The sequence below is a fragment of the Taeniopygia guttata genome, chromosome 30 (assembly GCF_048771995.1).
Source record: "Taeniopygia guttata chromosome 30, bTaeGut7.mat, whole genome shotgun sequence".
In the NCBI taxonomy this organism is placed as follows: Eukaryota; Metazoa; Chordata; class Aves; order Passeriformes; family Estrildidae; genus Taeniopygia; species Taeniopygia guttata.
This window is the reverse complement of record NC_133055.1, coordinates 74,082-102,050: the sequence shown is the minus strand read 5'-3', so window position 1 is coordinate 102,050 and position 27,969 is coordinate 74,082. Positions and strand designations below refer to the sequence as shown.

General features: G+C 66.1%; 3 protein-coding genes across 6 annotated transcripts in view; 1 reads left to right on the top strand and 2 right to left on the bottom strand.

Moving 5' to 3' along the window:
* Positions 1-19,664, top strand: part of CACNA1A (calcium voltage-gated channel subunit alpha1 A) — a 32,740-nt gene extending 13,076 nt beyond the window's left edge. For 2 of the 4 annotated variants that reach the window (XM_041711644.2, XM_072920041.1), the window contains 29 exons: positions 265-993; positions 1,204-1,565; positions 2,017-2,158; positions 2,435-2,564; positions 2,746-2,805; positions 2,898-3,004; positions 4,176-4,275; positions 4,386-4,546; positions 4,615-4,755; positions 4,833-5,034; positions 5,127-5,291; positions 5,570-5,680; positions 5,943-6,026; positions 6,130-6,246; positions 6,329-6,394; positions 6,477-6,577; positions 6,916-7,066; positions 7,500-7,627; positions 10,846-10,942; positions 12,675-12,780; positions 12,995-13,102; positions 13,173-13,273; positions 13,627-13,718; positions 13,789-13,927; positions 14,033-14,143; positions 14,694-14,729; positions 15,873-16,071; positions 16,605-16,870; positions 18,626-19,664. In XM_041711644.2, the coding sequence (XP_041567578.2) occupies positions 265-993; positions 1,204-1,565; positions 2,017-2,158; positions 2,435-2,564; positions 2,746-2,805; positions 2,898-3,004; positions 4,176-4,275; positions 4,386-4,546; positions 4,615-4,755; positions 4,833-5,034; positions 5,127-5,291; positions 5,570-5,680; positions 5,943-6,026; positions 6,130-6,246; positions 6,329-6,394; positions 6,477-6,577; positions 6,916-7,066; positions 7,500-7,627; positions 10,846-10,942; positions 12,675-12,780; positions 12,995-13,102; positions 13,173-13,273; positions 13,627-13,718; positions 13,789-13,927; positions 14,033-14,143; positions 14,694-14,729; positions 15,873-16,071; positions 16,605-16,870; positions 18,626-19,081 (4,768 nt within the window). In that variant the 3' untranslated portion in view covers positions 19,082-19,664. Of the gene's footprint in view, positions 1-264; positions 994-1,203; positions 1,566-2,016; positions 2,159-2,434; positions 2,565-2,745; positions 2,806-2,897; positions 3,005-4,175; positions 4,276-4,385; positions 4,547-4,614; positions 4,756-4,832; positions 5,035-5,126; positions 5,292-5,569; positions 5,681-5,942; positions 6,027-6,129; positions 6,247-6,328; positions 6,395-6,476; positions 6,578-6,915; positions 7,067-7,499; positions 7,628-8,891; positions 8,989-10,845; positions 10,943-12,674; positions 12,781-12,994; positions 13,103-13,172; positions 13,274-13,626; positions 13,719-13,788; positions 13,928-14,032; positions 14,144-14,693; positions 14,730-15,872; positions 16,072-16,604; positions 16,871-18,625 lie in introns of those variants that run through there. The other 2 variants (XM_072920042.1, XR_012052293.1) reach the window with 2 other exon arrangements.
* Positions 19,665-20,123: 459 nt separating this feature from the next.
* Positions 20,124-21,913, bottom strand: IER2 (immediate early response 2). Its single transcript, XM_041711643.2, has one exon. It carries the CDS (start codon positions 21,899-21,901, stop codon positions 20,735-20,737), a length of 1,167 nt encoding a protein of 388 aa, XP_041567577.1. The 5' UTR covers positions 21,902-21,913; the 3' UTR covers positions 20,124-20,734.
* Positions 21,914-23,515: 1,602 nt separating this feature from the next.
* NACC1 (nucleus accumbens associated 1) lies at positions 23,516-27,871 on the bottom strand. The gene is made up of 6 exons (XM_072919989.1): positions 27,740-27,871; positions 25,752-26,662; positions 25,314-25,490; positions 25,126-25,231; positions 24,938-25,035; positions 23,516-24,592 (listed from the first exon to the last, which is right to left on the bottom strand). The coding sequence occupies exons 2-6, from the start codon at positions 26,641-26,643 to the stop codon at positions 24,333-24,335; spliced, it is 1,533 nt and encodes a 510-aa protein (XP_072776090.1). The 5' UTR covers positions 26,644-26,662; positions 27,740-27,871; the 3' UTR covers positions 23,516-24,332.
* Positions 27,872-27,969: the final 98 nt, after the last annotated feature.

The window sequence follows — 27,969 nt, the reverse complement described above, 5'->3', positions numbered from 1 at the left end:
ATCCCGAATCCTTCCTCAGCGGCATCCCCGGATCCACCTCGGCTCCATCCCAGCTCCGTCCCCGGCTCCATCCCGGCTTCACCACAGCTCCACCTGCGGATCGATCTCGGCTCCATCCCAGATCCATCCTCGCCTCCATCCCGTCTCTGTCCCGGCTCCATCCCATCCTCCATCCCAGACCCTCCCCGGCTCCAGCTCCATCCCAAGCCCACCCCGCGCTCCCCCCGGCCCCTCCCGACCCAATCCCACCCCCGGGGGCCGCAGGAAGGAGCAGCAGAAGAACCAGAAGTCCTCCAAGTCGGTGTGGGAGCAGCGCACGAGCGAGCTGCGGAAGCAGAACCTGCTGGCGAGCCGCGAGGCGCTCTACAGCGAGCTGGACCCCGAGGAGCGCTGGAAGGTTCCCTACGCTCGCCACCTGCGCCCGGACATGAAGACTCACCTGGACCGGCCATTGGTGGTGGACCCGCAGGAGAACCGCAACAACAACACCAACAAGACGCGCCCCGGGGAGCCCCCGGGCGAGCCCCGCTTCGGGCCGCTCCGCGCCGAGGAGCCGCGCCGGCAGCAGCCGCCCCGTTACCCCGAGCACGGCGGCGGCCCCCGGCCCGCCGAGCCCCCCGCGGGACCCCCCGGCGGGCGCCGGCCCCGCAGCAGCAGCCGGGACCCGGAGCGGGAACCGAGCCCCGAGCGCGGCTACGGCGACGGCGAACGGCCCAAAGCGCGGCACCGCAGCCGCGACGGCCGCGCCGGGTCCCCGCCGGAACGGGAGCACCGGCGGCACCGCGGGCACCGGAGAGCGCCCGAGGAGGGCGAGGAGGGAGCCAGGCCCGAGCGGCGGCCGCGGCACCGGGAAGGAGCGCGGCCGCCGCGGGGAGAGGGCGACGGGGAGCACGGGGATGGCGAGCGGCGGAGGCGGCACCGGCACGGACCGCCGCCCGGCTACGACGGCGAGGGCAGGAGGGACGACAAGGAGCGGCGGCACCGGCGGAGGAGGTGAGGGTGCGGCAGGGACCCCCGGGGCGGGGGGTTGGTGGGACCCTCCGGGAGCCCCCAGAGCCGGTAAGACCCCGGAGCAGCCGCGCAGGGGCCGCTCTGGATCCCGGGAGAGAACCCGGCATCTCCGGGCGTTCCCGGCTGCCCGGAGCGGTTCTCGGGGGTGCTGGGGGTCCCCGCTGAGCCCACCCCCCCTCTGCTCCCCTCCAGGGAGACGCAGCCGCCCCCGGCGCCGTCGGGCCCCACGCTGTCCACCACCCGCCCCATCCAGCAGGACATGGGGCGCCGGGATCCCCCCGTGGCCGAGGACATCGACAACATGAAGAACAACAAACTGGCCACGGCCGAGCCCCCTGCGCCCCGCTCCGTGGGCAACCACACCCCCTGCCCCCCTGCCGGCCCCCCCCGCCGGCCCCCTCCCACCGCCAACCCCCCACCCCCCGAAAACAGCCTGGTGGGCACCAACCCCGGGCCCCCCAACAACCCCTCCAAGGGAGGGGGCAAGCCCGAGCACACGGCCGTGGACATCCCACCCCCCTTCCCGCCGCCCCCCAGCAACGCCCTGGTCCAAGGTAGGGGGGGGCCGCTGAGATTTGGGGGGAGGCCGCTAAGATTGGGAGGGGTGCGCTGAGGTTTGTGGGGTCCAGGAGGGTCTGGGGGGGTCTGGGGTGGTCTGGGAGGGTCTGAGGGGGTCCGGGAGGATCTGACAGGGTCTGGGGGGGTCTGGGACATGCGGGGAGTACGGGGCAGTTTAGGGGGTCAGGGGGATCGGGGGGATTTGGGGTGGGGTTTAGGGGATCAGGGGGATCGGGGGGGGATTTGGGGTGGGGTTTAGGGGATCAGGGGGATCGGGGGGATTTGGGGTGGGGTTTAGGGGATCAGGGGGATCGGGGGGATTTGGGGTGGGGTTTAGGGGATCAGGGGGATCGGGGGGATTTGGGGTGGGGTTTAGGGGATCAGGGGGATTCGGGAGATCAGGGGGCTCGGGGGTGGGGGTCCCTGAGGGCGCTGTCCCCCCTGCAGTGAACAGGAACGCCAACCCCGAGCCGCTGCCCCGCAAGGAGGAGGAGGAGAAGAAGGAGGAGGAAGGCGACGGGCAGGACGAGAACGGCCCCAAGCCCATGGTGCCCTACAGCTCCATGTTCATCCTCTCCACCACCAACCCGTGAGCCTGGGGGGGCGCGGGGGGGCTCTGGGGTGCTGGGGGGGGCTCTGGGTGGGGACTGGGAGTGAGCAGCAGGGCCTGGGAGTAGGCTTGGGGGGTCCTGGGGTGGGGGGGGGTCCTGCCCTCACCGGGGGTGGGTCCTGCCCTCACCGGGGCGGGGGGTCCTGGGGTGGGGGGGGTCCTGCCCTCACCGTGGGAGGGTCCTGCCCTCACTGTGGGAGGGTTCTGGGGTGGGGGGGGTCCTGCCCTCACCGGGGGGGGTCCTGTTCTCGGCAGGTTCCGGCGGCTGTGCCACTACATCGTGAACCTGCGCTACTTTGAGATGTGCATCCTCATGGTCATTGCCATGAGCAGCATCGCGCTGGCAGCCGAGGACCCCGTGCAGCCCAATGCCCCCCGCAACAACGTGAGACCCCCACCCCCTCCCCTTTTCTGCCACTGACGGGGCGGGGGGACCCCAAAAGAAGTCCTGAATAAAAGGGGGGGCTCTGCAGGTGGGGTGTGCCGGCTCTGAGAGAATTGGTGCTGCCGGGGGGGGCTTTGGGGGGCTCTGTGGGGTCCTGTCCCAGCTTTGCCCCCCCCTCCAGGTGCTGCGTTACTTCGATTACGTCTTCACGGGGGTCTTCACCTTCGAGATGGTGATCAAGGTGAGAATGCGGAGGGGTCTGCAGGGCGAGGGAGCCCCCCCGGAGCCCCCTGACCCCTTCCCCCACCCCCAAACCTCGTTGCCCCCCTGCAGATGGTGGATCTGGGGCTGGTGCTTCACCAAGGTTCCTATTTCCGGGACCTGTGGAACATTCTGGATTTCATCGTGGTCAGCGGGGCGCTGGTGGCCTTTGCCTTCACGTGAGTGCCCCCCCAGTGCCCCCCAGTGCCCCCGGTGGGGTCTGTGCCGCTGCCTGTGCTCTCTGTTGTCGCTTTGTCACCGCGTCTGTGTAGTCCTGTCACCGTCCCCGTGTCGGTGTGGCAGGGAAGGAGGAGGAACCCGCTGGGAAGGGGCGAGTGAGTCCTGGGGGAGCGAGAATCCCCCGAGTAAAGGGGAGAATCCTCTGAGCAAAGGGGGAGAATCCCCTGAGCAAAGGGGGAGAATCCTCTGAGCAAAGGGGGAGAATCCCCTGAGCAAAGGGGGAGAATCCTCTGAGTAAAGGGGGAGAATCCTCTGAGCAAAGGGGGAGAATCCTCTGAGCAAAGGGGGAGAATCCCCTGAGCAAAGGGGGAGAATCCCCTGAGCAAAGGGGAAGAATCCTCTGAGCAAAGGGGGAGAATCCCCTGAGCAAAGGGGGAAAATCCCCCGAATAAAGGGGCAGAATTCTCTGAGTCAAGGGGGAGAATCTGCTGAGTAAAAGGTGAGAATCCCCCGAGTGTCTAGGCAGCCTTAAAATAAAGGCTGAGCGTTCTCTGAGTAAAGGCTGAGCGTTCTCTGAGTAAAGGCTGAGCGTTCTCGGGGTAAAGTCTGAGCATCCCCCGAGTGTCTGAGCAGCCCTAGAGTGAAGGCTGAGCACCCTCCGAGTAGAGGCTGAGCATCCCCTGAGTAGTTGAGCAGCCTCCAAGGCTGGGCTGAGCATCTCCCACGAGACCCAGCAGCCCCTGAGTAACACGGGAGTAAACCCGGAGCAGACCCCGACCACCTCCCACGAGGTGGGGCTGCCCCGAGCGTCCCCCCCTCACTTGGGGGGGGTCAGAGGTGCCAGGGAAGGGGGGGCTCTGACCGTGCCTTGTCTCTCCGCTTCCTCCGCCTCCGCCGCAGGAGCAGCTCACGGTAAATCCTTCCGCCTTCGTCTCTCCGTCCTCGTCCTCTCCTCGTGCTCATGCTCGTGCCTCGCTCCCCCTCCCCAAATTCCCACCCCCGCACCCCCCCCCCAAAACCGCCTCAGGCAAACATGTGATGGGGAGGGGGTGGTGGGGGGGGGTGGCTCAGCTTGGTGGGAGGGGAGGGGAGGGGGAGGGGTCCTGCTGGGGCTCCCAGGGGTCGTGCCAGGGGTCCCACACCCCCTGTTTGCCCCCCCGGCCCCACCAGTGGCAGCAGCAAAGGGAAGGACATCAACACCATCAAGTCCCTCCGCGTCCTTCGTGTGCTCCGGCCCCTGAAGACCATCAAGAGGCTGCCCAAGCTCAAGGTGGGCTCCGGGGGGGCAGGAGAATTCGTGGGGGGTCCCAAGCAGTGGGGGGGGGGGGGTCCTAAGCAGCGGGGGGGGTTCCCAAGCAGCTGACCCTCCCCCTCCCCCAGGCCGTGTTCGACTGCGTGGTGAACTCGCTGAAGAACGTCCTCAACATCCTCATCGTGTACATGCTCTTCATGTTCATCTTCGCCGTGGTGGCCGTGCAGCTCTTCAAGGGCAAGTTCTTCTACTGCACCGATGAGTCCAAGGAGTTCGAGAAGGACTGCAGGTACGGCCCGGCCGGGAGGGGCCCACCCCGCCCCGCCCGGCCCTCGCCCACCGCCCCTCCCCGGGCAGGGGCGAGTACCTGGTCTACGAGAAGGACAACGAGGTGAAGGCGCAGAAGCGCGAGTGGAAGAAGTACGAGTTCCACTACGACAACGTGCTCTGGGCGCTGCTCACCCTCTTCACCGTCTCCACCGGCGAGGGGTGGCCGCAGTAAGGCTGGCAGGGATTTGGGGTGGGGGTCTGATGGAGGCAGGGGGACCCCCCAGCCCCAAATCCCTGCCCCTCAGGGTCCTCAAGCACTCGGTGGACGCCACATATGAGAACCAAGGGCCGAGCCCCGGGTACCGCATGGAGATGTCCATCTTCTACGTCGTCTACTTCGTGGTCTTCCCCTTCTTCTTCGTCAACATCTTCGTGGCCTTGATCATCATCACCTTCCAGGAGCAGGGGGACAAGATGATGGAGGAGTACAGCCTGGAGAAGAACGAGGTGCGGTGCTCTGGGGGCCGCGCCAGGCTGGGTGACATCTCTGCGTCCCCTCTGGGGTGGGTGACACCCCCGTGTCCCCCCCTCCTCTGCAGAGAGCCTGCATCGACTTTGCCATCAGCGCCAAGCCTCTGACCCGGCACATGCCCCAGAACCGCCAGAGCTTCCAGTACCGCATGTGGCAGTTCGTGGTGTCCCCTCCCTTCGAGTACACCATCATGGCCATGATCGCCCTCAACACCATCGTGCTCATGATGAAGGTGGGCAGGGATGGCGCTGGAGGGGCTGGGGGGACCCCCAGGGGTAATTGCCACCCCCGAACCCCCCCAGGTCCTCGTGGTCCTGGGGTTTGTCCTGCTCTGTCCCCTCCGTGCCCTTGTCCCTCCATCCCTGGAGCCCTGCTTTGTCCTGCACTTCTGTCCCCACCAGAAGCACTCCTGGGATCCAGGAAACCCCCTTGTCCCTGTCCCTGTCCCCCTGGAGCCACCCCTACCCCACAATGTCCCCCTGTCCCCACCCTCCGGCACTGTCCCCGCAGTTCTACGACGCCTCCGACACCTACGAGAACGTCCTCAAGATGTTCAACAACGTCTTCACCTCCCTCTTCTCCCTCGAGTGTCTCCTCAAGATCATGGCCTTCGGTGTCCTGGTATGGGGACCCCAGGGTTGGGGGGACCCTCAGACCACCAGGACACCCTGGGAACACGGGGAGGGGGAAGCGTGCCAAGACATCGGGGAATCCCGGGAATGTCGAGAACACCCCCAAAAGCTCAGGGGACCCCAAGTACCTCATGAGATCTGTCACTGGGTACAGGAATCCACCAGAGGGTCACCCTGAGATTTAAGGGGTCAGTGCAGGGGTGCTCTGAGATCCGGGACCCCACATCCCTTCCCCCCCCGCCCCCTCCCAGAATTACTTCCGCGACGCCTGGAACGTCTTCGACTTCGTGACGGTCCTGGGCAGCATCACGGACATCCTGGTGACGGAGTTCGGGGTAGGTGGGCACTGCCACACCCCTTCCCCTCCCCTGACCCCATTCCTGGGGTCCCCTTTCCCCTCCTCATCCCCTTTTTTCCGTGTCCCCCCCGCCCCTCCAGAACAACTTCATCAACCTGAGCTTCCTGCGGCTCTTCCGCGCCGCGCGGCTCATCAAGCTCCTGCGCCAGGGCTACACCATCCGCATCCTGCTCTGGACCTTCGTCCAGTCCTTCAAGGTGCCCCCTAAACCCCCCCAGAACTGTCCCCCCGCTTCTCTCCGAGGGCTGTGCCCCGTGACCGACCCCGCTGTGCCCCCAGGCCCTGCCCTACGTGTGCCTGCTCATCGCCATGCTCTTCTTCATCTATGCCATCATCGGGATGCAGGTGAGACCCCCGGCTGCAGGTGACACCCCCGGCTGCAGGTAACACCCCCGGCCCCCCCTGAGCTGCCCTGGCCCCCCTCCAGGTGTTTGGGAACATCGGAATTGAGGAGGAGGATGACGAGTCGGCCATCACTCAGCACAACAACTTCCGCACTTTCTTCCAGGCGCTGATGCTGCTCTTCAGGTTAGCCCCGCTGTCACCTGGGTGCCACCGCGGTGTCACCTGGTGTAATCCTAGTGCCACCCCAGTGCCACCCCGGTGTCACCTGGTGTCATCCCAGTGCCACCGCGGTGTCCCCTGGTGTCATCCCAGTGCCACCGCGGTGTCCCCTGGTGTCATCCCAGTGCCACCCCGGTGTCACCTGGTGTCATCCCAGTGCCACCGCGGTGTCACCTGGTGTCATCCCAGTGCCACACCACCACATCCCTGGGTCAAGTCCCAGTGCCCCCAGTGCCACGCTGGTGCCACCCCGCCCATGCCAGCCCCCCTGCCGTGTCACCGCCATGTCCCCTTGTCCCCAGGAGTGCCACCGGCGAGGCGTGGCACGAGATCATGCTGTCGTGCCTCAGTGGCAAGCCGTGCGACGAGAACTCGGGCATCAAGGAGGACGAGTGCGGCAACGAGTTCGCCTACTTCTACTTCGTGTCCTTCATCTTCCTCTGCTCGTTCCTGGTGAGCCCCAAATCCCACAGCCCCACAAACTGCCCCAAACCCCCTCAGCCACCCTCAAACTCCCTCAAAGCACCCCTAAAGTGTTCCCAAGCCTCCCAAATCCCCCCAGACTGCCCCAAATTCCCCCAAACCGTCCCCAAAACCCCCCAACCCACATCACACTCCCATAAAACGTCCCCAAAGTGCCCTAAACTGCCCTCAAACCCCACCAACCCCCCCCAAGTGCCCCAAACTGTCCCCCAAGCATGCCCCAAACCCCTCCAAAGCACCCCCAAACCCTCCCCGTGCCCCCCAGAGCCCCTTCCCTACACCCCTAATCCGCCCTTCATCTCCTTCCTCTCCCTCTGCTGAGCCCGGGGGGGCTCCGTGTCCCTAGGGGGGGCTCTGGTGGGGGTGGGGACAGACCCCTGACCCCCCTGCACCCCCCCCGAAGATGCTGAACCTCTTTGTGGCCGTCATCATGGACAACTTCGAGTACCTGACGCGCGACTCGTCCATCCTGGGCCCGCACCACCTGGACGAGTACGTGCGGGTCTGGGCCGAGTACGACCCCGCCGCCTGGTAAGGACCCCCGGGGGGGGACCAGGGAGACCCCCAGAGGGGACAGGGACACCCCCGGACCCCCCAGAGGGGACAGGGACACCCCCAGACCCCCTGGAGGGGACAGGGACATACCTGGAGCGGACAGGGACACACCTGGGGAGGGACAGGGACATACCTGGGGAGGGACAGGGACACACCTGGGGAGGGACAGGGACACCCCCGGACCCCCAGAGGGGACAGGGACACCCCCAGACCCTGCAGGGAGGACAGTGACAATCCTGGGAGTGACCGGGACACTCCGGGGGGGGGACAGGGACACCCCCAGACCACACGGTCCCCTCTCAGCAGAGGGGTCTCATGCCCCCCCCCCCCCCATGCCCGGGGGTTTGTGGGGTTTGTGGGGAGGGGGCAGAAAAGGTGACCCCGAGACCCCCCCCAATTCCTCCGTGGGGGATCCCCTGGTGTGTCCCCCCCCCCCCAAAACCCGTTGGGGTGCCTGGAGCCTGAATTGTCCCGGGGGGGGGGTCCTGGGGGTTCCTATCGACCCCTCCCCACCCCGGGGGGGGTCTGAGGTACCCAAACCTCCCCGGGGGGGGTCCCCACGGGGGGGTCCCCACCCCCAATAACGCACCTTCCCTACCCCCCGGCCCGGAGGGGTCTCGGGGGGGATCTCGGGGGGGTGTCCCGCTATTGGGGGGGGGGGGGGTTGTACCGATTTGAGGGGGCGTGTCCCGGTTTTTTTGGGAGGGGGGATCCCGTTCTGCCCCCCCACATTGGCCCACAGAGGTCTTGGGGGGGTTCTGGGGGATTGTCCCTGTTTTTGGGGGGGGTATCCCAGTTTTTGGGGAGGATCCCAGGTTTTTTTGGGGGGGGGAGGTCCAGTCCCCCCACTAACGTGTGTCTCCTGCAGAGGGCGCAGCCCCCCCGGCCCAGAGGGGTTCCCGTGGGGATTGTCGCGGTTTAGGGGGGGTTGTCGCTGTTTAGGGAGGGCTGCCCCGGTTTAGGGAGGGCTGTCCCGGTTTAGGGAGGGCTGTCCCGGTTTAGGGGGGGCTGTCCCGGTTTATGGGGGGCTGTCCCGGTTTAGGGGGTGCTTGTCCCGGTTTAGGGGGGGCTGTCCCGGTTTATGGGGGGCTGTCCCGGTTTAGGGGGTGCTGTCCCGGTTTAGGGGGGTTGTCGCTGTTTAGGGGGTGCTGTCCCGGTTTAGGGGGGGCTGTCCCGGTTTGAGGGGCTGTCCCAGTTTTGGGGGGGGTCCCGCCCCCCCACTAACGTGTGTCTCTTGCAGCGGGCGCATCCACTACCGGGACATGTACAGTTTGTTGCGCGTGATCTCCCCCCCCCTGGGCCTGGGCAAGAAATGCCCCCATAGGGTGGCCTGCAAGGTTCGCCCCCCCACCCCAAAACCGACCCCCCCCCCCAAACCCCCCCAAGCCACGCCGCCCCTCCCCCGCCCCCGAATGCGCTTCCCGGCGCCAGATATACATCATATATATGGAATAAAAATATATATCATGTATATGGACACACAGCCCCCCCGGCATGGAGACCCCCCCCGGCTTCCCGCGGCCCCCCCGGCATGGGGCACCCCCAAACCCCCCCCAAAAACCCCCCGAGCAGCGCGGGTGGGGCCAGGAGGGGAAATTCTGCTTGGCCTAGCTTTGGTTCTTGGTTGGTTTGAATGGTTCTGTTTGCATATTGATTACTCATAATTAGTATTATTTTATTCATTATTGCTTTACTGCTTATTATTTTTCATTGGGTTGTTATTTATTGTTATTTTATTTCCGTTATTTTATTATTTATTATTATTCATTACATTGTTGTTTATTGTTTTTATTCCCATTATTTCATTATTTCTTATTATTCATTATGTTGTTTTACTATTTAGTATTATTAATTCCGTAATTATTTATTATTCTTTATTGTTATTTTATTTTATTGTTATTTTATTTTATTGTTATTTTATTTTATTGTTATTTTGTTATGTATTATTTTATTATTATTTTATTATGCATTATTTTATTATTATAAAATTATTATTATTTAAATTTTTATTATCTATCATTATTTATCAGGTTATTATTATTATTATTATTTTATTGTTATCATTATTTTGTTATGCCGTGTTTTATAATTTTAAAATAGTTTTTATTTATTTATTATTATTTACCCATTAATAATTCACCATAATTTAATTATTTATCGTAATCCATTTGTTTTTCATTATTTATTTACATTATTTAATTGTTCTCATTGTAAAATTATTATCATTATTTATATTTTTGTTACTTATTTTTATTATTTGATTTTTATTATTTAATTATTTACATAATAAAATTATTTTCAATATTATTTTAATTATTAAATTATTTTCTTAATTTAATTATTTTTGTCATTTGAATATTTTTTATTTAAATATATCTTAGTTTCATATATTTATTTCTGAATTATTTTCATAATTTTTTTATTCTCCACATTCTTCTTATTCTCATTATTAATTTTATTTTTTTATTCTCATCTTTATCCTTCTCGCTACTTGATTATGTTTAATCATTTAAATATTCTGGTTAATTTCATTCCTTTGTTTTTAAATTTCTAGTCTCTTTTTTAAAAAAAATTAAATAAATTTTTTAAAATTTTCCGATTTAATTTTTTTTTAATTTAAAATTTATTTCATAGTTTTTTTGTTTTGAATTTTCCATTTTCTATTTTATTTTATTTTATCTTAGTTTTAATTTAATTATTATTTTTTAAAAATTAATTTTAATTTTAATTTAATTCTGATTTTTTAAAAATTATTTTAATTTTAACTTAATCTTAATTTTTAAAAAATTATTTTGATTTTAATTTAATATTTTAATTTTTTAAAATATTTTAATTTAATTCTACTTTAAAAAAATATTTTAATTTTAATTGTTTTAAAATTTAAATTGGTTTATTTTTTTAAAAATTTAATTGTTTTAATTTAAAAAAATTGTAATTGTTTTAATTTTTAAAAATTAATTTTAATTTCATTCTAATTTTTTAAAAAATTATTTTATTTTATTTTTTTATTATTTTATTTTGATTCTAATTCAACTCTAATTTTTTTTTCCATTTCCACACTCCCCTTTTCCTTTTTACACATTTCTCCGTTCCTGTTCCCCGCTGACTCTCAGAATTTCTTCTCTCGGTGTCGCCGCCGCCCCCGCCCGCGGTAACCCCCCCCCGGTGTGTCCCCCCCCCTCTCTCGCCCCCAGGGGCCGCCTGACCCTCGCGGACATGTACGAAATGCTGCGGCACATGTCGCCGCCGCTGGGGCTGGGCACCAGCTGCCCCCCCCGCGTGGCCTATAAGGTAGAATAACCCCCCCGCCGGTGCCCCCCCGGCCTCCCCCGGACGCACTTTGGGGGAGTTGTGGGTTTTTTTGGGGTTTTTTTGGTGGTTTTTTTGGTTTTTCCCTCCTGCGGCCGCTGGCCCCTGCTGAGCCCCCCCAGGATGGGCTGGGTAAGATGCGCCCCCCCCCCTTCTAAATAACCCCACCCCCCCAAAACCACCCCAAAAGGGGTTTTGGGGTCCCCCTGGGGCTCAGCTGGACCCCTCAAAGGTCTCCGGGGGATTTCCTTCGGGGGTCTCCTGGAAGGGACCAACGAGACCCCCCCCAGAGCCCCAATTTGGGGGTGTCCCTCCTTTTGGGGTGCCCCCAAAGGGCTCAGCACCCCCCCAGCCCCAATGTGGGGTCCCTCCTTTTGGGATCCCCCCAAAGGGCTCCACCAGCCCCCCCAGCCCCAATTTGGGGTCCCTCCTGTTGGGGTCCCCACAAAGAGCTCAGCGCCTCCCCAGCCCCAATGTGGGGTGTCCTCAACGAGCTCAGTCCCCCCCCTAGAGCCCAAATTTGGAGGGGGTCTCTCCTTTTGGGGTCCCCACAAAGAGCTCAGCGCCCCCCCAGCCCCAATTTGGGGTCCCTCCTTTTGGGGTCCCCCAAAGGGCTCCACTAGCCCCACCCTAGAGGCCCAAATTGGGGTCCCTCCTTTTGGGGTGCCCCCAAAGGGCTCCACCAGCCCCCCCCCAGCCCCAATTTGGGGTCCCCTTGAAGAGACCAACCAAATCCCCCCAGCCGCTATTTGGGGCCCCTTGTGGGTTCTCAGCCCCCCCTCCAAAATCTTCTTTTGGGGTCCCCCAAAGGGGCCCCCCCAGCCCCAGTTTGGGGTCTCCTCGAAGGCACCAAGCGCCCCCACCGCCCCATTTTGGGGTCCCTCCTTTTAGGACCCCCCGAAGGGCTCAGCCAGCCCCCCAGCCCCACTTTGGGGTTCCTGCACCCCCTGTATCGGGGGTCTCCCCCAGCGTACCCCATTTTAGGGACCCCCCCCCTCCCAGCCTCACCTCCTCCCCCCTCAGTGAGCCCCCCCCGGCTGCTGCACGGCCCCCGCCCCTCCCCCCCCGAACCGCGGGGACTCCGGAGCTGCATCGTGGGGTGGGGGGGGGGTCCTGCATCGTGGTGGGGGGGTGGGGTCGGGCATGGGGTGGGGGGGAGTCCGTGCCTCAGTTTCCCCGCTGGCATCGCTCGCTCTGCACCCCCTCCCCGCTCCGCGGGGCTGCATGGGGGTGGTCGTGGGGCGGGTGGGGGGGGGGTCGCTGTTTTTTGGGAGGGGCAGCGGGAGCTGAGGGGGAGGGGGCGCGGGGCTGAGGCCTGGCAAAATCATCCCTCCACGCACGTGTGACCCCCCCCACCCTGAGGATGCCGGATTGCACCCCCCCAAACCCCAAAAATCCACGGAATGGGACTGGGAATGAGCCCCCCCCTCCTCCTGCTGCATGAACCGCATGCGCCGCCCCCCCCCCCCCCCCAAAAAAAAAAATATTTTGGGGGTCCCGCTTGGCCGTGCCCCACCCCCCCCTCCCCAAACTGGGAATTCCGTGGGGAGAAGGCGGGAGGCCAAGGGGGGGTTGCGGGGGTCGTGCCTCAGTTTCCCCGCCCGCAAGGCGGGGCTGCCCCCGCCTTCTCACCAGCCCCGCCCTTCCCCCCGGGGATGGGGGGGTTGGGGGTGCCGGCTGACACCCCCTCCCCAAATTTGCCCCCCCACCGCAGCGGCTGCTCCGTATGGACCTGCCGGTGGCCGATGACAACACGGTGCACTTCAACTCCACCCTGATGGCCCTGATCCGCACCGCGCTGGACATCAAGATCGCCAAAGGCAGGGGGACACGGGGACATCGCGGGACACGGGGGACACGCGGGGACGTGGGGGGACACAGGGACAAAAGGGACGCAGCAGACAAGGGGAGGTGGGCACACGGAGGGGGTGTGCGTGGGGACACGGGTCCCCACGGGGCTGGCGAGGCCGGGGTGTCCCCGAGGACGCGCGGAGCCACCCGTGTCACCCGCGTGTCCCCCGCGTGTCCCCGCAGGCGGGGCTGACAAGCAGCAGATGGACGCGGAGCTGCGCAAGGAGATGATCGCCATCTGGCCCAACCTGTCCCCCAAAAACCTGGACCTGCTCGTCACCCCACACAAGTGTAAGGGGCCACCCTGTCCCCACTGTCCCCGCTGTCCCCACGCTGTCCCCGCTGACCCGTGTCCCCGCAGCCACCGACCTGACGGTGGGGAAGATCTACGCGGCCATGATGATCATGGAGTATTACCGGCAGAGCAAGGCCAAGAAGCTGCAGGCCATGCGCGAGGAGCAGGTGGGACACCGCCACTGTCCCCTCCCTGTCACCCCACGGTGTCCCCACCACCGCCCCGCAGCTCCCAGCTCGGCCCGGTCCCCTCCTCTGCCATCCCGGTGTCCCCTCTTGGTGTCCCGGTGTCCCTGATGTCCCGGTGTCCCCTTGTCCCGCTGTCCCGGTGTCCCCTCTTGGTGTCCCGGTGTCCCCTTGTCCCGGTGTCCCGGTGTCCCTGATGTCGCGGTGTCCCCTTGTCCCGGTGTCCCCTCTTGGTGTCCCAGTGTCCCCTTGTCCCGGTGTCCCCTTGTCCCGGTGTCCCTGATGTCCCGGTGTCCCCTTGTCCCGGTGTCCCTGATGTCCCCGTGTCCCCACAGAACCGGACGCCGCTGATGTTCCAGCGCATGGAGCCACCGTCCCCCACCCAGGAGGGGCCCCCGGGACCGGACGCGGCCTCCGCGGCCGAGCCGTAAGTGCCCCCCCGGTGTCCCCGGTGTCCCCGGTGTCCCAGCGGGGCTCTGAGCGCCGCTGTCCCCCAGGCCCGCGCGGGACGGGGACATGAAGGAGAGCCAGTCCTGGGTCACGCAGCGCGCCCAGGAGATGTTCCAGAGGACCGGCACCTGGAGCCCCGAGCGGGGACACCCGGACGATGTCCCCAACAGCCGCCCCAACTCCCAGGTGAGCGGCGGTGCCACCGCGGGCCACACCTCCCCCGTGTCCCCTGCCCGCTCCCACGTCGCCCCGCCACCCCCCCGGCGTGCCTAAGTTTCCCCGGTGCCGCAGCTGGTGGAGATGCGGGAGATGCCCAAGGATGGCCACTCGGACAGTGACTACCTGCTCATGGAGGGGCACGGCCGCGCCGCCTCCATGCCCCGCCTGCCTGCCGACACCCAGGTGAGGGCACAGCCCCGGCTGCCACCCGTGCTGTCACGCCGAGGACACCGGGGACCGTCCCTGGGCTGGCATCGCCCCCCGCAGCTTTAATGGTGGGGAGGGGGTGGCCTTGGGGACACCTGGCAGTGTCCCGTGTCCCCTGCAATGGCTGCAGCGCTGGGCTGGGGGTCTCGAGGGGGGCATGAGCATGGCAGCAGGGGGCTTCTGGCGTGGTGGGGGGGACACACGTGGGGTGGCCCGGTGGCCACTGGTCCCCCGTGGGGACACTGGGCTCCAGCACAGAGTCAAAATCGGGGGCTCCGGAGGGTCCCCAGCCCCGCTGCTGCCAGCTGTGGGAGCGTCCCCGCGGCTCGCTGGGGACAGCGACAGGGACGGGGACGGGGACAGGGACGCTCTGGCTGCTCTGCTCATTGCTGCTGCTGCCCCCCCCCCCCCCGCTGCTTGGCTGCTTCCCCCGCCCCCCCGCGCCCCCCGGACCCCCGGTCCGGGTTCACAGCGGTCTCTGTCTCTCCTCCGGCTCCGCGGGCACCTCCTGGGCCGGCTCTGGCAGCGGAGGAAGGTCCGACCCCGAGGCAATAACCTCAGTGTAGGTACCGCGGGGCCCCCGAGCCCCACCCCCTCGCCAGAGCCCCCCGCCCCTCGGACCCCCCCTCGGCACCCCAAAGTCTTCCTCGGAACCCCCCGGCACCCCACAGCCTCCCTCGGACCCGCACAGCCACACCCAGAGCCCCCCTCCACCCCACAGACCTCCCCGGACCCCTCACTCCCCTCCAGAACCCCCCAGAGATCCCCTGGACCTCAAAGCCCCCCCACCCCACTGGCCCCCTGGACCCCTCACGGTCCCCCCGACTGTCCCTGTGTTCCCCCCCGCCCCCACACCTTGTCCCCTGCGTGTCACCTTCTGCACCACCTGTGGACACCTGGACCTCGCCAGTGAGGAGCAGCGTCCTTGTCCCTGTTTCTCTGTCCTTGTCCCTCTCCCTGTCCCTGTCCCCTTGTCCTTGTCCCTGTCTCCCTGTCCCCTTGTCCCTCTCCCTGTCCCTCTCCCTGCCCCGTCCCCTTGTCCTTGTCCCTCTCCCTGTCCCCTCTCCCTGTCCCTGTCCCCCTGTCCGTGTCCCTGTCCTTGTCCCTGTCCCTGTCCCCTGTCCGTGTCCCTCTGCTCCCCCCGATCTCACTCAGCAGCAGCTCAATGCTTAGAGCAGCAGGCCGGGGAGGGGGGGGCGGATCTGTCCTGGGGAGCCACCCCAGGGCCGTGGGAACACGGTGACAATGGGGACAGTGTGAGTGACAACGGGGAACACCGCCTGCGTCCCACCGGGGGCGAGGGCGGGGGGCGTAGGGACGGATCCGGGGGCCGTGGGGACAGCCCTGGAGGGGACAGACCTGGAAGGGACAGCCCTGGAGGGGGACAGCCCTGGAAGGGACAGCCCTGGGAGGGGACAGCGGTCAGCTGCCGTGTCCGGAGGAGGGATGGGGAAGGGAGGGGAGGACGGATGGACGGACAGACGGATGGATGTGGGATGGACGGACGGACCGGAGGGATCTGGGCCAGCGACGCTCCGGAGGGCTCGGAGCACACAGGTGACCCCACCCCCCTCAGGTAACCCCCCCAGGCCACGCTCCCTCTGCAACCCCCCCCTCCCGGTAAGCCCCCCGAGCCCCCCGGCTCCGCTGTCCCTCCCGGCGCCCCCGCCCTGCCCCGGTGACGCCCCCGGCCCGTGTCCCGCAGACCATCGCGGACTCGAGCCCCATGAAGCGCTCGGCCTCGCTGCTGGGTCACTCCCGCGCCCGCGGCGTTCGCCTGGACGATTTCTCCCTGGAGCGGGTCCCGCCCGCCGAGGACGGCCAGCGCCACCACCCTCGCCGCGGCCACCGCGGCCACCGCGCCTCCGAGCGCTCCCTCAGCCGCTACACCGACGGCGACACAGGTGCGATCCCCGCGCGTCCCCTGCGTGGGGACGTGGCCCCGCTCCGTCCTGGCTGTAGCCAAGTCCACCCGTGACCGGTGGCCAGGTGACTTTGGCTCCTGGCCCGAGGCCACCGGGTCTTTTCCGGCCGCTGGTGTCACCTCAGTCACCGTCTGCTGTCCCCCAAAATCCACTGGGCGCCCCCAGATCCTTGGGGACCCCAAAAAATGCCGTAAAAACCCCCAAATCCCACCAGAACTCAAAAAATCTCCCAAAGACTCCTAAAATCCCCCAAGAACATCAAACCCCCGCAAAAACCGCCTCAAGGCCCCCCCACAAGGACCCCAAAACCCCCATAAGTGACCCCACACCCCAGAGGACCCCCCAGTTCCCAGCAGAACCCCAACATCCAATGCAATTCCCACCCCTACCCCCTAAAAAATCCCCAAATCCAACGAGAACTTCTCAAATCCCCAAGGATTCCCAAAATCCCCCAAACCCACACCTCGGGGGTCCCCCCACGCCCCCTCCTGACCCCCCCCCCCCTTCTCCAGGGCTGGGCACGGACCTGAGTGTCACCACGCAGTCGGGGGACGCCCCCCCAAAGGAGCGGGACCCCGAGCGGGGGCGGCCCAAGGACCGGCGGCACCGGCACCACCACCACCATCACCACCACCACCACCACGGGGGGGGCGCCGGGGGGGACCGCGACCGCTGCGTGCCCCCCCCCGAGCGCCACGACTACGGGCGGCCCCGCTCCCGGGACCGCCGCTGGTCCCGCTCGCCCAGCGAGGGCCGGGAACACGCGGCCCCCCGCCAGGTGGGTGCCCCCCTCCGCTCCCCCCCCCTCCGCCTCTAGGACCCCCCCCCGCCTTTGGGGGGGACAAGGGCTGCACCCCCGCTGTCTTCAACCAAAGACCACCCCCCCCTCCCAATCCCCTATGGGTGCTGCTCAGGCTGGGGGGGGAGGGGGGGCTGTGGGACGCCCCCCCTCCCCGCCCGTTCTGCCTGCCCCAGTTCGGTACTGGTGGCGTCCCAGTTACACCAGCAGAGCCCCCTCAGCGCTCCAACATGGGGGGGTCCAGCCCCCCCCCCAGCCTTGGGGGCTTCAGTGCTCACCTTGGGGGTCCAGCCCCCCATTCCTTAGGGGATCCAGTGCCCATCCTGGGGGTTCCAGACCCCCCGGCTTGGGGGCTCAGCCCCGACTTTGGGAGTCCACCCCCCCCCCCCCAGGAGGGGCAGCACCCAATGGGGGGGGTGATGGAGTGGAGAGGATCCCCCCAAAAAAGAATTTGGGGATGGTGATGGGCTGGGTGGGGGGGGGGGCAGCGGCGACGCTTCGACCCCTCCAGATGCGCCCCCTCCCCTCCCTGCTCTCGGCCCCTCCCGCACCCCCCGCCCTGCACAGAGCCCCCCCTCGCTTGGCCCCCCCGGCCCCCCCGGCTGCTTGGGGGGGCCCTGCCTTGATTCACCTCTCTGTTTCCCCATCGCTGTGCTTTGGCTGCGCTGTCACGGCGAGGGGTGGCCCAGGTAAGCGGCTCGGGGCCCCCCAAAATCTGCTCCGGCCCCTCCAGGCTCCGGCCACCCTGGAAAGTTTGGAATGAAGCTGCCACCCCCCCACCCCTCCCCCCAAAAAAATCCGTCTGTGACTCCGGGAGGAGCTGCTTTGCCACCCTGGGATGATTTGGGGTGACCCCCCCCTACATCTTCCCATTTATCCCCCCCCAGAAGGACCCCGGAACTCCCCCAGACCAAAATTGGGGTACAGGGACCCCTCCAGGCTTGCACTAGGCTGCAGGGACCCCTCACACCCCTCTTTTGGGGTGCACCCCTGAATAAGCGGTCTCAAGCCCCCTCCCCACCTGGGTTTGGGGGCTCCACTATAGTCTGGGGGGGCACAGAGCCTGTTCTGAGGTTTGGGGGTGCGCAGACCCCCCCCCCTCACCCTAACGAGGGTGGGCTACACGGCTCCCCCACATCCTGAGATGGGTCTGGGGTCCGCAGCACCCCCATTCAGAGAGCACGGACCCCCCCCAGATGCCCGAATTGGGGGTGACGGTCCCCAGACCCCCGATCCCAGCCTGGCATCGGGGGCTCACGGGCCCCCCCAAAAAGCGGATTGTTCCCCGCACGGAACCATTGGGGGATAACGCCCCCCAGATTTGGGGTACAGCGCTCCCACTTCGGGATGACTCTTCCAAACTTCTCCAGCCCCCCCCGCTTCCTCCATGCCCCCACCCCCCCCCCCCCGCTGCCCACCCCGGACCCCGAGCTTTGCCTTGCGAGTGCTTTTGGGGGGACCCGGCGCACCCGCGTCCCGCCCGCGACCCCCGTGTCACTTCTGTCCCTTCTGCTCTCCTTTGTCCCCCTCCCCGTGCCTGCACGGCTCGTGGCTGTGTCCCCCCCCGCCGTGGCTGCGACACCCCCGGGTCCCCGTTTCCCTTCCTGCCCCCGCCCCGTGTCCGTGTGTCCGCGTCCCCGCGTCCCCTCCCCGCTGTCCGTGTGTCCCCTCCCCGCTGTCCGTGTGTCCCCTCCCCGCCCCCGCCGCCACCTCCCCGTGTCGCTGTCGCTGCAGGGCAGCAGCTCGGTCAGCGGCAGCCCGGTGCTCTCCACCTCCGGGACCAGCACCCCGCGCCGCGCCCGCCGCCAGCTCCCGCCGACCCCCGCCACGCCGCGGCCCCACGTCTCCTACTCGCCCGCCGCCCGCCGCCCCCCGCCCGCCGCGCCGCCCCCCGCCCGCGGCCCCCGCCGCCCGCCGCCGCCCGCCGACCCCCGCCCCGCCGCCCGCCCCGCCGCCCGCTGGCCCGAGCCCCCCCGCGGGCCCCACCGCGACGCGGAGCCGCCGCCGATGCCACTCGACGGACGCGCCCCCCGCGCCCCCCGCGGCAGCGGCACCCCCGGTGGGGGCGGCCCGTCGCCCCCCCGGCCCGCCCGGCGGCTGCCGAACGGGTACTACCCGGGCCACGCCGCCGGGAAGGGGCGGCCCGGCCTCCGCGACCCCTACAGCGAGACGGACGATGACTGCTGCTAGCGGCGCCTCCCACGACGTGTCGCGACAGGGCGCGCACGTAGCCGACATATCGCGACAGGGCGCTCCGCCACGTGTCGCGGCCAGGGGGGTGGAAGTCGCCACCCGCACCGCACCCCCCCCCGCCCGCTCCCGGGGTTTTGGATGAGTTTTATCATCTGGAGGAGCCGCCGCCGCCGCCGCCGCCGCGGGGGGGGGGCGGCCCCGGGGACCCCCGAGACTCCCCGGGACCCCTCGAAGCTCCCGGGGGAGCCCCCGGCCGGGAGGAGCCGCCGGGACGGGAGCGGAGCCCGGGAGGCTCCGGGACGGGCACCGGGTACCGGGTACCGCCACCGGGAACGGCGGGAACGGGCACCGGGAACACCGGGAACGGGCACCGGCCCCCCCACCCCGCCCGAGGCACGGAGGCGGCAGAACCGGGGCCGCCGCCATTGCATGAACCGAGTAACCGAAACCAGAAATAAAAGATCAAAGGCAAAAAAAAAGAAAAAAAAAAAGAAAAAAAACCCCCAACAAAACCGAACCGAACCCTAACCCGAAAAGTCCCAAACCAGAACCATTAAAAAAAAAAGGAATTTTGGATCGAGCCCGTCTCGCTCCTTCCCGGGATCGGGGTGGGAGGGACAGCGGGGGGGGGGGGAGGAGGGGACACACACACGAACCCATGCGGGCCCGGAGCCCCCCGTGACCCCCCGGTAACTCCGCGCCGCCCCTCCCCACCCCGCGCGGGGAGAGCCTGGAGCTTCCAGCGGACCGGGGGGGGTTTCCCGGGTGGTCTCCCCGCCCCCGCGGCAGGTGCCGGATATTCCCCCCCCACCCCCGTGTCCCGCTCGGGCGGGAAACCGAAGCAGGAAGGGGCGAGGGGGGGCCCAGGGGTCCGGATCCGCCCCCCCCGGTTCGGACCGAGCCGCCCCGACCCAGCAGAGGATCCCCTGAACGCCCCCAAACCCCAAATTCCCGCTGTTCCCCTCCCCCGAAATCGAGGAGGGGTCACGGGGACACAACGAACCCCCACCCCCCCAAAAAACTCCCTCGAGGCATCGGCTGCACAAAACCCACTTTTATTTGATTAACAAAATAATAATTAACCACAATTAAGGAGGGGGTGAGGGCAGGGCCAGCCTGGAGCACCCCCTCCAAGCGCGATGGTCCCCGGGACGGGAGGGAGTGCCCCACCGGGAGCCCCGAGAGTCCGTTCGTGTCCCGTTCCGTTCCACCGGAGCGGTCCGCACCAGTCTGGAGGCTCCCCGTTCTGGTTCCGCGTGTCCGGGGGATTCCAGAACCGGATCCGCGTGTCCGGGGAAGATCCCCGTTAAGTTCCGTGAGCCCCGGGGCGTTCCAGAACCGGATCTGCGTGTCCGGGGGAGATCCCCGTTAAGTTCCGTGAGCCCCGGGGCGTTCCAGAACCGGATCCGCGTGTCCGGGGGGGATCCCCGTTAAGTTCCGTGAGCCCCGGGGCGTTCCAGAACCGGATCCGCGTGTCCGGGGGGGATCCCCGTTAAGTTCCGTGAGCCCCGGGGCGTTCCAGAACCGGATCCGCGTGTCCGGGGGGGAACCCCGTTAAGTTCCGTGTGTCCCGGGGCGTTCCAGAACCGGATCCGCGTGTCCGGGGTGGAGCCCCGTTAATGTCCGTGCGTCCAGGGGTCCGCGGAGGGCTCAGCACGCCCCGACAGCGCGGACCAGGAAGCCGAAGGCGGCTGCGGGCGGCCCCGAGCAGCGCCCGGGCGGCCCCGGGGGCAGCGGCGGCGCTTCCGCCTCGAGCCGCGCCCGTTTGCTCGGTACCGGCCCCCGGCCCGGTCCCGCCGAGCCGCTGCTGCGCCGCTTCTGCCCGGCCCGGGGAGCTCCGGTGGGCCGGGGAGGGCCGGGGGCAGCGCTCGGGGGGTCCCAGTTCGCGGGGTCCCGAGCGGCACGGGGGTCCGCGGTCGGGAGGAGGTCCCGGTCCCGGTTGGCGGGGTCCGGGGCGGGACGGAGCTCCGCGGTCGGTGGGGCCGGGCTGTCACCGGCTGGGGGGCTCGGGGAGTCCTCGGTCGGTCGGCCGGGGAGGCATCCCCGGTGCCGTTCACTGCGGCGGGCTCCGCTCGGTAGGGTCGGGTGGTCGCCGCTCCAGTGCCTGAGGGGGTTCCCTCGTTCCTGCTCGGTCCGGGGGCTCGGTCTGTCCGCGCTCGGTGTGTTCGGGCACCGGAGTTCTCCGCTCGGGTCGGTCCGGGGGCTCCAGGGACTCGGTCTGTCCGCGCTCGGTGTGTTCGGGCACCGGGGGTCTCCGCTCGGGTCGGTCCGGTGGCTGCAGGGACTCAGTCTGTCCGCGCTCGGTGTGTTCGGGCACCGGGGGTCTCCGCTCGGGTCGCTGCCCGCTTCGGGGGTCGCTCCGCCCGCCGCAGCCCCGGCAGGCTCCGGCCCCGGGAGGGTCTCGGCGGCGGCTCGGGCGCTCAGGTAGCGGTGGCGAGCGGCGCGGACGAGCAGCGAGAGCTGCAGGCTCCGGTGCAGGCGGAGCCCGCCCCGCCGCAGCCGGCACCGGTACAGCTTCCACACCGACACCGTCAGCAGCCGCTGCGCCTCCTCCATCGCGTCCTCGCTCCGAGTGCTCCGGGACGGCCCCGCCGCGCTTCTTGTACCGGCCTGACCCCCCCGCGGCCCCCCCGCCACCGCATCCGGCCCCGGGACCGCCCCGGGCCCCCCCCCGCCTCCGCCACCGCATCCGGCCCCGCGGCGGCTCAGCCGCGTCTCGGTGGCGCCGGGGACGGAAACGGGTCCGGGGGGGCTCCGTGCTCCAAGGGGAGCTGGAATTCCCGTGGAGTGGGAGGGGGTCTCTGTATCCCCCCACATGGATTTGGGGTCCCCGTGGATTAAGGTCAGGGACCCCCGAGGTGGGGTCCTCCCCGTGGTTTGGGGGGTCCGTGCGCTCCCCGCCATGGGCTGGGGGGGGGGTCCTGTGTCCCCCCCCGCACTCTGAGGTGGGGGGACCCCCGTGGATCGGGGATATCCCCTGTGCTTGAGGGATCCCTGTGTCCCCCCCATGTGTTTGCGGGGGTCCCTGTGCCCCCTCCCCTGTGTCTGGAGGTCCCTGTGCCCCCTCCCCTGTGTCTGGGGGTCCCCTGTGCCCCTCCCCTGTGTCTGGGGGTCCCTGTGCCCCCTCCCCTGTGTCTGGGGGTCCCTGTGTCCCCTCCCCTGTGTCTGGGGGTCCCCTGTGTCTGGGGGTCCCTGTGCCCCCTCCCCTGTGTCTGGGGCTCCCTGTGCCCCCTTCCGTGTGTCTGGGGGTCCCCTGTGTCCCCCCGGAACTCACACGGGGATCCCCGCCCCCCGCTTCCATGCCCATATAAGGACAACACTGACGTCACGGGAAGGGGCGGAGCCCGGCGGGAAAGGGGCGGGGCTCTCCGCTTCCGCATGCCCAAATAAGGGCGATAGGGGCGGGGCCAGCCTTGCGCGCCCCCCATTCCCCCCCTCCACCCCCCCATCCCGGGGCCGTTTTTGGGGCTCGGCGGCCGCGGCTGTTACAAACTCTGTGTTTATTTTCACTATTCACACGCTCCCTCGCGCCCAACAGCAGTTCATGTGCAACCTCCAGCGTCGGGGGGCTCGGGGGGGGGGGGGGGGGCGATCCCGGGTTTTTTTTTGGGGGTGGGGGGGGTCCTGGTGGGTCTGGGGGCACTCCAGAAGGGCCCCTGGTGGGTGTCCGGGGAGAGGGGGTGGGGATGGGTGGTCTTGGCACTTCATTACACAGGACAGACACTGAAGGGGGGGTCCCCGGGGGAAGCCAAGCACGGTTTTGGGGGGGGGGGGGTCCATACTGCCGAGTCGCCGCTGCGCCCCCCCCCCCTCAAATTCTGTATAGCAAAGAGAAGAGAAAGGGGCGAACAAAGAGCTGGACCCCGTTTTTTGGGGGGGTAGAGGGGGACAGCAAAGAGACCCCTCCTCCCCCCCCCAGGCGCCGGCAGAACTCATCAGAAAAAAGGGGAAACTGAGGCACAGGGGTGAGAGAGGAGAAGGGGGAACCCAGGTGGGGGCGGGGGGAGGCTTGGGTTTGGGAGGGGGTCCCTGTGCCCCCACCCCGTGCTGGGGGGGCAGCGGGGACGCGGAGGGAGCCCGGGGGAGGGGCAGGTAAGGCACTTGACCAAAAGTCAGGAGACCTGGGGGGGATGGTCGGGGAGGACACCTGGGACACCTCCCGGCCCCCCCCAAGGCTGAGTGGGAGGGGGGAGGCTCCTGGTGACACCCCCCCCGTCCCCCCCACTCCTGGGGGGGTTCTCACCAAACTGTGCCTCAGTTTCCCCTTCGGAGCGAAGCCGGAGCAAAGCCCTGATGGGGGAGAGGGGGGGTCCCTGTGTCCCCCCACCCACGGTGCCCCTATCCCTCCCCGCCCCGGGTCACACACAGTGTCCCCCCCCCCGAGGACAGACCCCAGTGAGGGGGGGGGAGCAATAAGTGGGCCCCTCCCAATTTGGCAGTCCTGGCTCCTTTGTGGTGGTGGGGGAACACAGACAGGTGACGCCCCCCCCTTGTGACACACACCTGGGGACACACACGGACAGGTGACGTGGGGGGGGGGCAGAGGTCACCTGGGGACACTCCAGCCCCAGGGGGGGAGGGACACATGCGGGGGGGCTGCCCAGAGCGATGGGGGTCCCTGGGGGTCAGGGGGGACACGGGACAGAGGGGACACGGGGGGACACACATGCGGGTGCCTGCAGGGACTGTGGCCCTGGAGGGGAATGCAGGGGGTGCGCGTGGGGGGGTCCTGGGGGGGCACAAGACCCCAGGCCCCACCCCCGAATAGTGGCGGGGGGGAGGGGGGCAGCTGCGCTTGTGCCGAGAGGCTGCCACCCCCCCCCCCCAAAAAAAAACAACCCCAAAATCTGGAGGGGGAGGGTGGGACAGGACCCACCGGGGCCTTGCTGTGGGGTCCCTGCCCCTGAGGGGTCACTTCGGGGGGGGTCCCTGCCCCTGGGAGTGCCCATCTGGGTTGGGGGGGGTCCCTAAACCACACGGGTCCCTTGCTGGTGGGACCCTGCCCCCTTTTTGTGGGGGGGGGGGGCGGGGGTCCCCAGGGCGGGGGGGGATCCCTTCATCCTCTCAGGGTCCTCACTGGAGGGTCCTGGGGGGGTCCCTACGCCCTCACTGGGGGGTGGCCCTGTCTGGGGGGGTCCCTACTCCTACTGGGGGTGGGGTGGGGGCATCGCTCTGCACCCCCAGTTTAGGGTTGAGTTCCCACCCTGCTCGGGGCACATCCCCGAGGGCGGGCTCGGGGCTGGGGGGGTCACTGCAGCCCCTCCCCTGCAGGCCCCCCCTCGGGCTCGGGGCCTCCCGCCTCGAAGGGGGGCTCGGGGCCCATGATGTCAGGCTCCAGCTTGCCGGTGTCGTTGATGAAGGAGGTGTAGGAGTCGCCCTCGGCCATCAGCAGCTTCAGCTTGGGGATCCAGCTCTTGCGCACCACGCGCCGCGCGTTGGTGCACATGTCGGCCGCGATGGCGTTCATCTCGCTCTCCTTGAAGTTGGGAGCGAAGTTCTGGCAGTAAACTGGGGTGGGGGGCGGAGACACACACGTGAGGATGGGGCCTCACGTGCCAGGGACCCCCGAGTTTGGGTTGGGTGGGAAACGTGGGGCAGTGCCTCGGTGGTGTCACCTTAGTGCTCCTCTGGGGTGCTTCTCTGCCCTCTCTGGAGTCCCTCCCATCCCACCTTGTCCCCTCCCTGACGTTGCTCCTGTCCCACTCTGTCCCCTCGCTGGTGTCCCTCCTGTCCCCCTTATCCCCTCCCTGTTCTTTACCCCCATTCCCCGCCATCCCCTCTCCCCTTCCACCCCCTCCTGCCCGGTCAGAGCCCCCCCAGCCCCCGGGGGATCCCCCCGTGCCCCCCACTCACACTTGACCGCGTGTAGCACCCGGCTGTCCAGCGGCTTCCTGCTGGGGTCGTTGGTGGACGAGCGGATCCCGGTCCCGCAGCTGTTGGCCAGTGTGTTCCTGCAAGGGGGCACAAAACCCGAGCTGAACCCCCCCCAAAAAAACCCCAAAACGCTTCCAGACCCCAGCTTGGGGCGGGGGGCCGCTCACCGGTCGAAGAAGGAGGCGAGCAGGCGGCGCAGCAGCACCTTGTGCCGCGTGCCCGCGCTGACGTGGCAGTTCATCAGCTGCGCCCGTGTGATGTACACGTTGGTGCCTGGGGAGGGGGCACACGGGGGGTCAGCAGGGACCCCCGAAACTCCGCGGGGATCTCCCCCCACCCTGCCCCACCGCCGTACCGGTGACGAGCTCCAGCTTCTCGGCGGGGTCGCCCTCGTCGTAGAGCTTGGGGTGGCAGCGGTTGCCGATCTGGGTGACGAGCTCGGCTGGCAGCGACGCCAGGTCCTGGCGCAGGCGGGCACGGGCCCGGGGCTCTGGGGGGGGCTGCTCGGGCAGGGCCTCCACCTTCTCTGCGGCTGAGGGGGGCACGGGGGGACACGGGGACATGGAGATGGACCCCCAGGCGCTGGGGGCGGGGGATGTCTGGGGAGGGGCAGCTCTTTTGGGTAGTCCCTGGAGTGTTGGAACCACCCCTGCGGGGTCACAGGTGCCCCCCTTGAGGCTCCTGGGGGGGGTGACACCCTAAAAGGGGGGCACAGAGACCCCCTCCAGGCCACGCCCACACTCTAACCACACCCCAAACAGGGCGGGGCCTCCCCAGAGCCACACCCCCTCACCTGCAGGCCCCACGTTCATCATGCTGTACATGGTGTACATGTTACAGATCTGCCGGTACTGCTCGTCTGAGCCTTCCTCGCCCGCGTCCTCCTCCTCATCCTCCTCGTTATGGAACGAGCCGGGGCTGTCGCTGGTGTAGGCGCTGGACGTGCCCCCGGGGCTGGTCTGGTCTGCGGCCGTGCCGGGCGCCGGGGCGGGCGCCGGGGCCGGGGCTGCGCCGCCGCCACCAGCACCGGTACCGGTACCGGGCGGCTGCGGCGGGCGCGGCGCCGCCTCGGAGAATTTGGCCATTTTCCGGCTGCCGTTGCCGCCGGCGTCCTTGGCGGCGCCGTCCCAGAGGCGTTTGACCACGAAGGTGCACTGCACGCCGTCGGGCTCGCCCTGCTCCGTCTTGACCCGCGACACCAAGGGCAGCGCGGCCGCCCAGCCCTGCGCCGCCGACGTCTGCGCCACCGGGCTCTGCGGCTCCGAGCCCGGCGTGTCGTCGCCGTGCAGGCCCTGCGAGTCGCAGCTGGGCGAGCTGACCTTGAGGAAGAACTCGGTGCCTTTCTCCATGATCTCCTGGATCTGCAGGAAGCCGGCCGTGTACATGAGCAGGAACTGGTCACCCACGTTCATGCTGAGGCGGCCGGTGTAGCAGAAGCTGAGGATCTGCTGGAAGGACTGGGGCTGCACGGCCGCCGGCAGCTCCACCACGGCGCTCTTGGAGCTGTGGAACAGGTCTCGGAAGTAGGAGCTGCTGGCAGCCAGCACGGCCCGGTGGGCTTTGAAAGCGTGGCCCTTGACCACCACGGAGACGTCGCAGAAGAGCCCCTGCAGGCGCTGCTCATTCAAGCACTCCAGGATGCTGTTGCCGAAATTGGGGATCTCCATCTGCAGCGTCTGCGCCATGGCGGGGGCCGGGCGGGGGCTGCGGGGGCAATGGGGGGCGTTGGGGGGCAGGGACAGGGGACATTGGGGTGTGGGGATGGGGAATGGGGGGGATATCAGGGGACATTGGGGTGTGGGGACAGAGGTACAGGATGTGGGGGACACGGGGGGACAGGGAATGGGGACAGAGAGTGAGATGGACACACGGAATCGGGGGGACACGAAAGAACAGGGACAGAGGAACAGGGCAGGGACACGAGGAGGGACAGGGCAGGGACACGGGGGGACAGAGGAAGGACAGGAGTCAAACAAAGTCCCCAGCCCGGGGTCACCCCAAATCCTCCTCCTTAACCCCTCTCAGAACCCCCCCAGGAGAGGGGGTCCCTGCCAGCCCAAGGGGGTTCTGAGGGGTCCGCAGCTCTGGGACATTTTGGGGGGGGGGGCCTGGGACCCCCAGGGGGGTGGTAAAGGACAGGTGGGCCGCAGGGTTTGGGGGGAAACATCCCCAAATTGGGGGAGAATGGAGACCCCCAAGCTTGATCGGGGGCCTAGGGGAGCATGGGGGGAACTCTTCCAGCCCTCAGAGGGGAAACTGGGGGGGATCCCCCAGTCCGGGGAGCCCCAAATTCTGGTGGGGTGGCGTGAATCCCCCAGCTGGGGGAGGAAGAGGAGCAGAGAGACCCCAAAAACACGGGGAGGGGGCATCAAAAGGGACCTCACTCTCTGGGCTGGGGACAGAGGAGACCCCCAGCCTCCCGCAGAGGAGGGGACAGGACCCCCGAACCCTCCGAGGTCACAACGGGGGGATCCCAAATTTTTTTTCTGGGGAGGGGGGGGGGTCCTTAAACCCCCAACCCAGGGGGGTCCGCAGCAGGGGGACCCCAATCCCCGCAGGGAGGGGGCACGGACACAGCAGCCCCCCCATTCCCGGGAGCGGAAGCGGCGGCATCCCGGGAGAACCGTGGGATCCCCAGCGCGGGAGGCGCCGCAGGCCCGGGGAAACCGGCGGGGGTGGGGGAGGTTCACCGGGCCCGGTGCAGGAAGGAAGCGGCGGCGGGGAGCCAGTGCAAGGGGGCGGGGGGCGGGCTGGGGGCGGGGCCGGGGGTCCCCGGCTTACCGGGGGCCGGGGGCGCTGCGCTGGGGCCGCGGCCGCTCCCGGTGCCGCTCCCGGTGCCGCCGCGCTCAGCGGCCATTCATTGTGCGGCAGGCGCGACCAGCCGAGCGCCGAGCGCGCCGCCCGCGCCTGCGCGATCAGCCGAGCGCCGAATCATCCACCCCCGCCTCCCGCTGCCCGCGCAGAGTTCGAGGGGCGGGGACGCAGAAAACGCGCGGGCGAGGCGAGGAGAA

Bases quoted from the DNA above. Each gene is read 5' to 3' on its own strand.
- IER2 (XM_041711643.2), bottom strand. From the start codon at position 21,901: ATGTGGGGGGATACAGAGACCCCCTCCCACTCCACGGGAATTCCAGCT.
- NACC1 (XM_072919989.1), bottom strand. From the start codon at position 26,643: ATGGCGCAGACGCTGCAGATGGAGATCCCCAATTTCGGCAACAGCATC. The intron at 25,232-25,313 runs GTACGGCGGTGG...CCCCCTCCCCAG, and splicing joins GAAGCTGGAGCTCGTCACCG to GCACCAACGTGTACATCACA. The intron at 25,036-25,125 runs GTGAGCGGCCCC...GCCCCCTTGCAG, and splicing joins CTCGCCTCCTTCTTCGACCG to GAACACACTGGCCAACAGCT.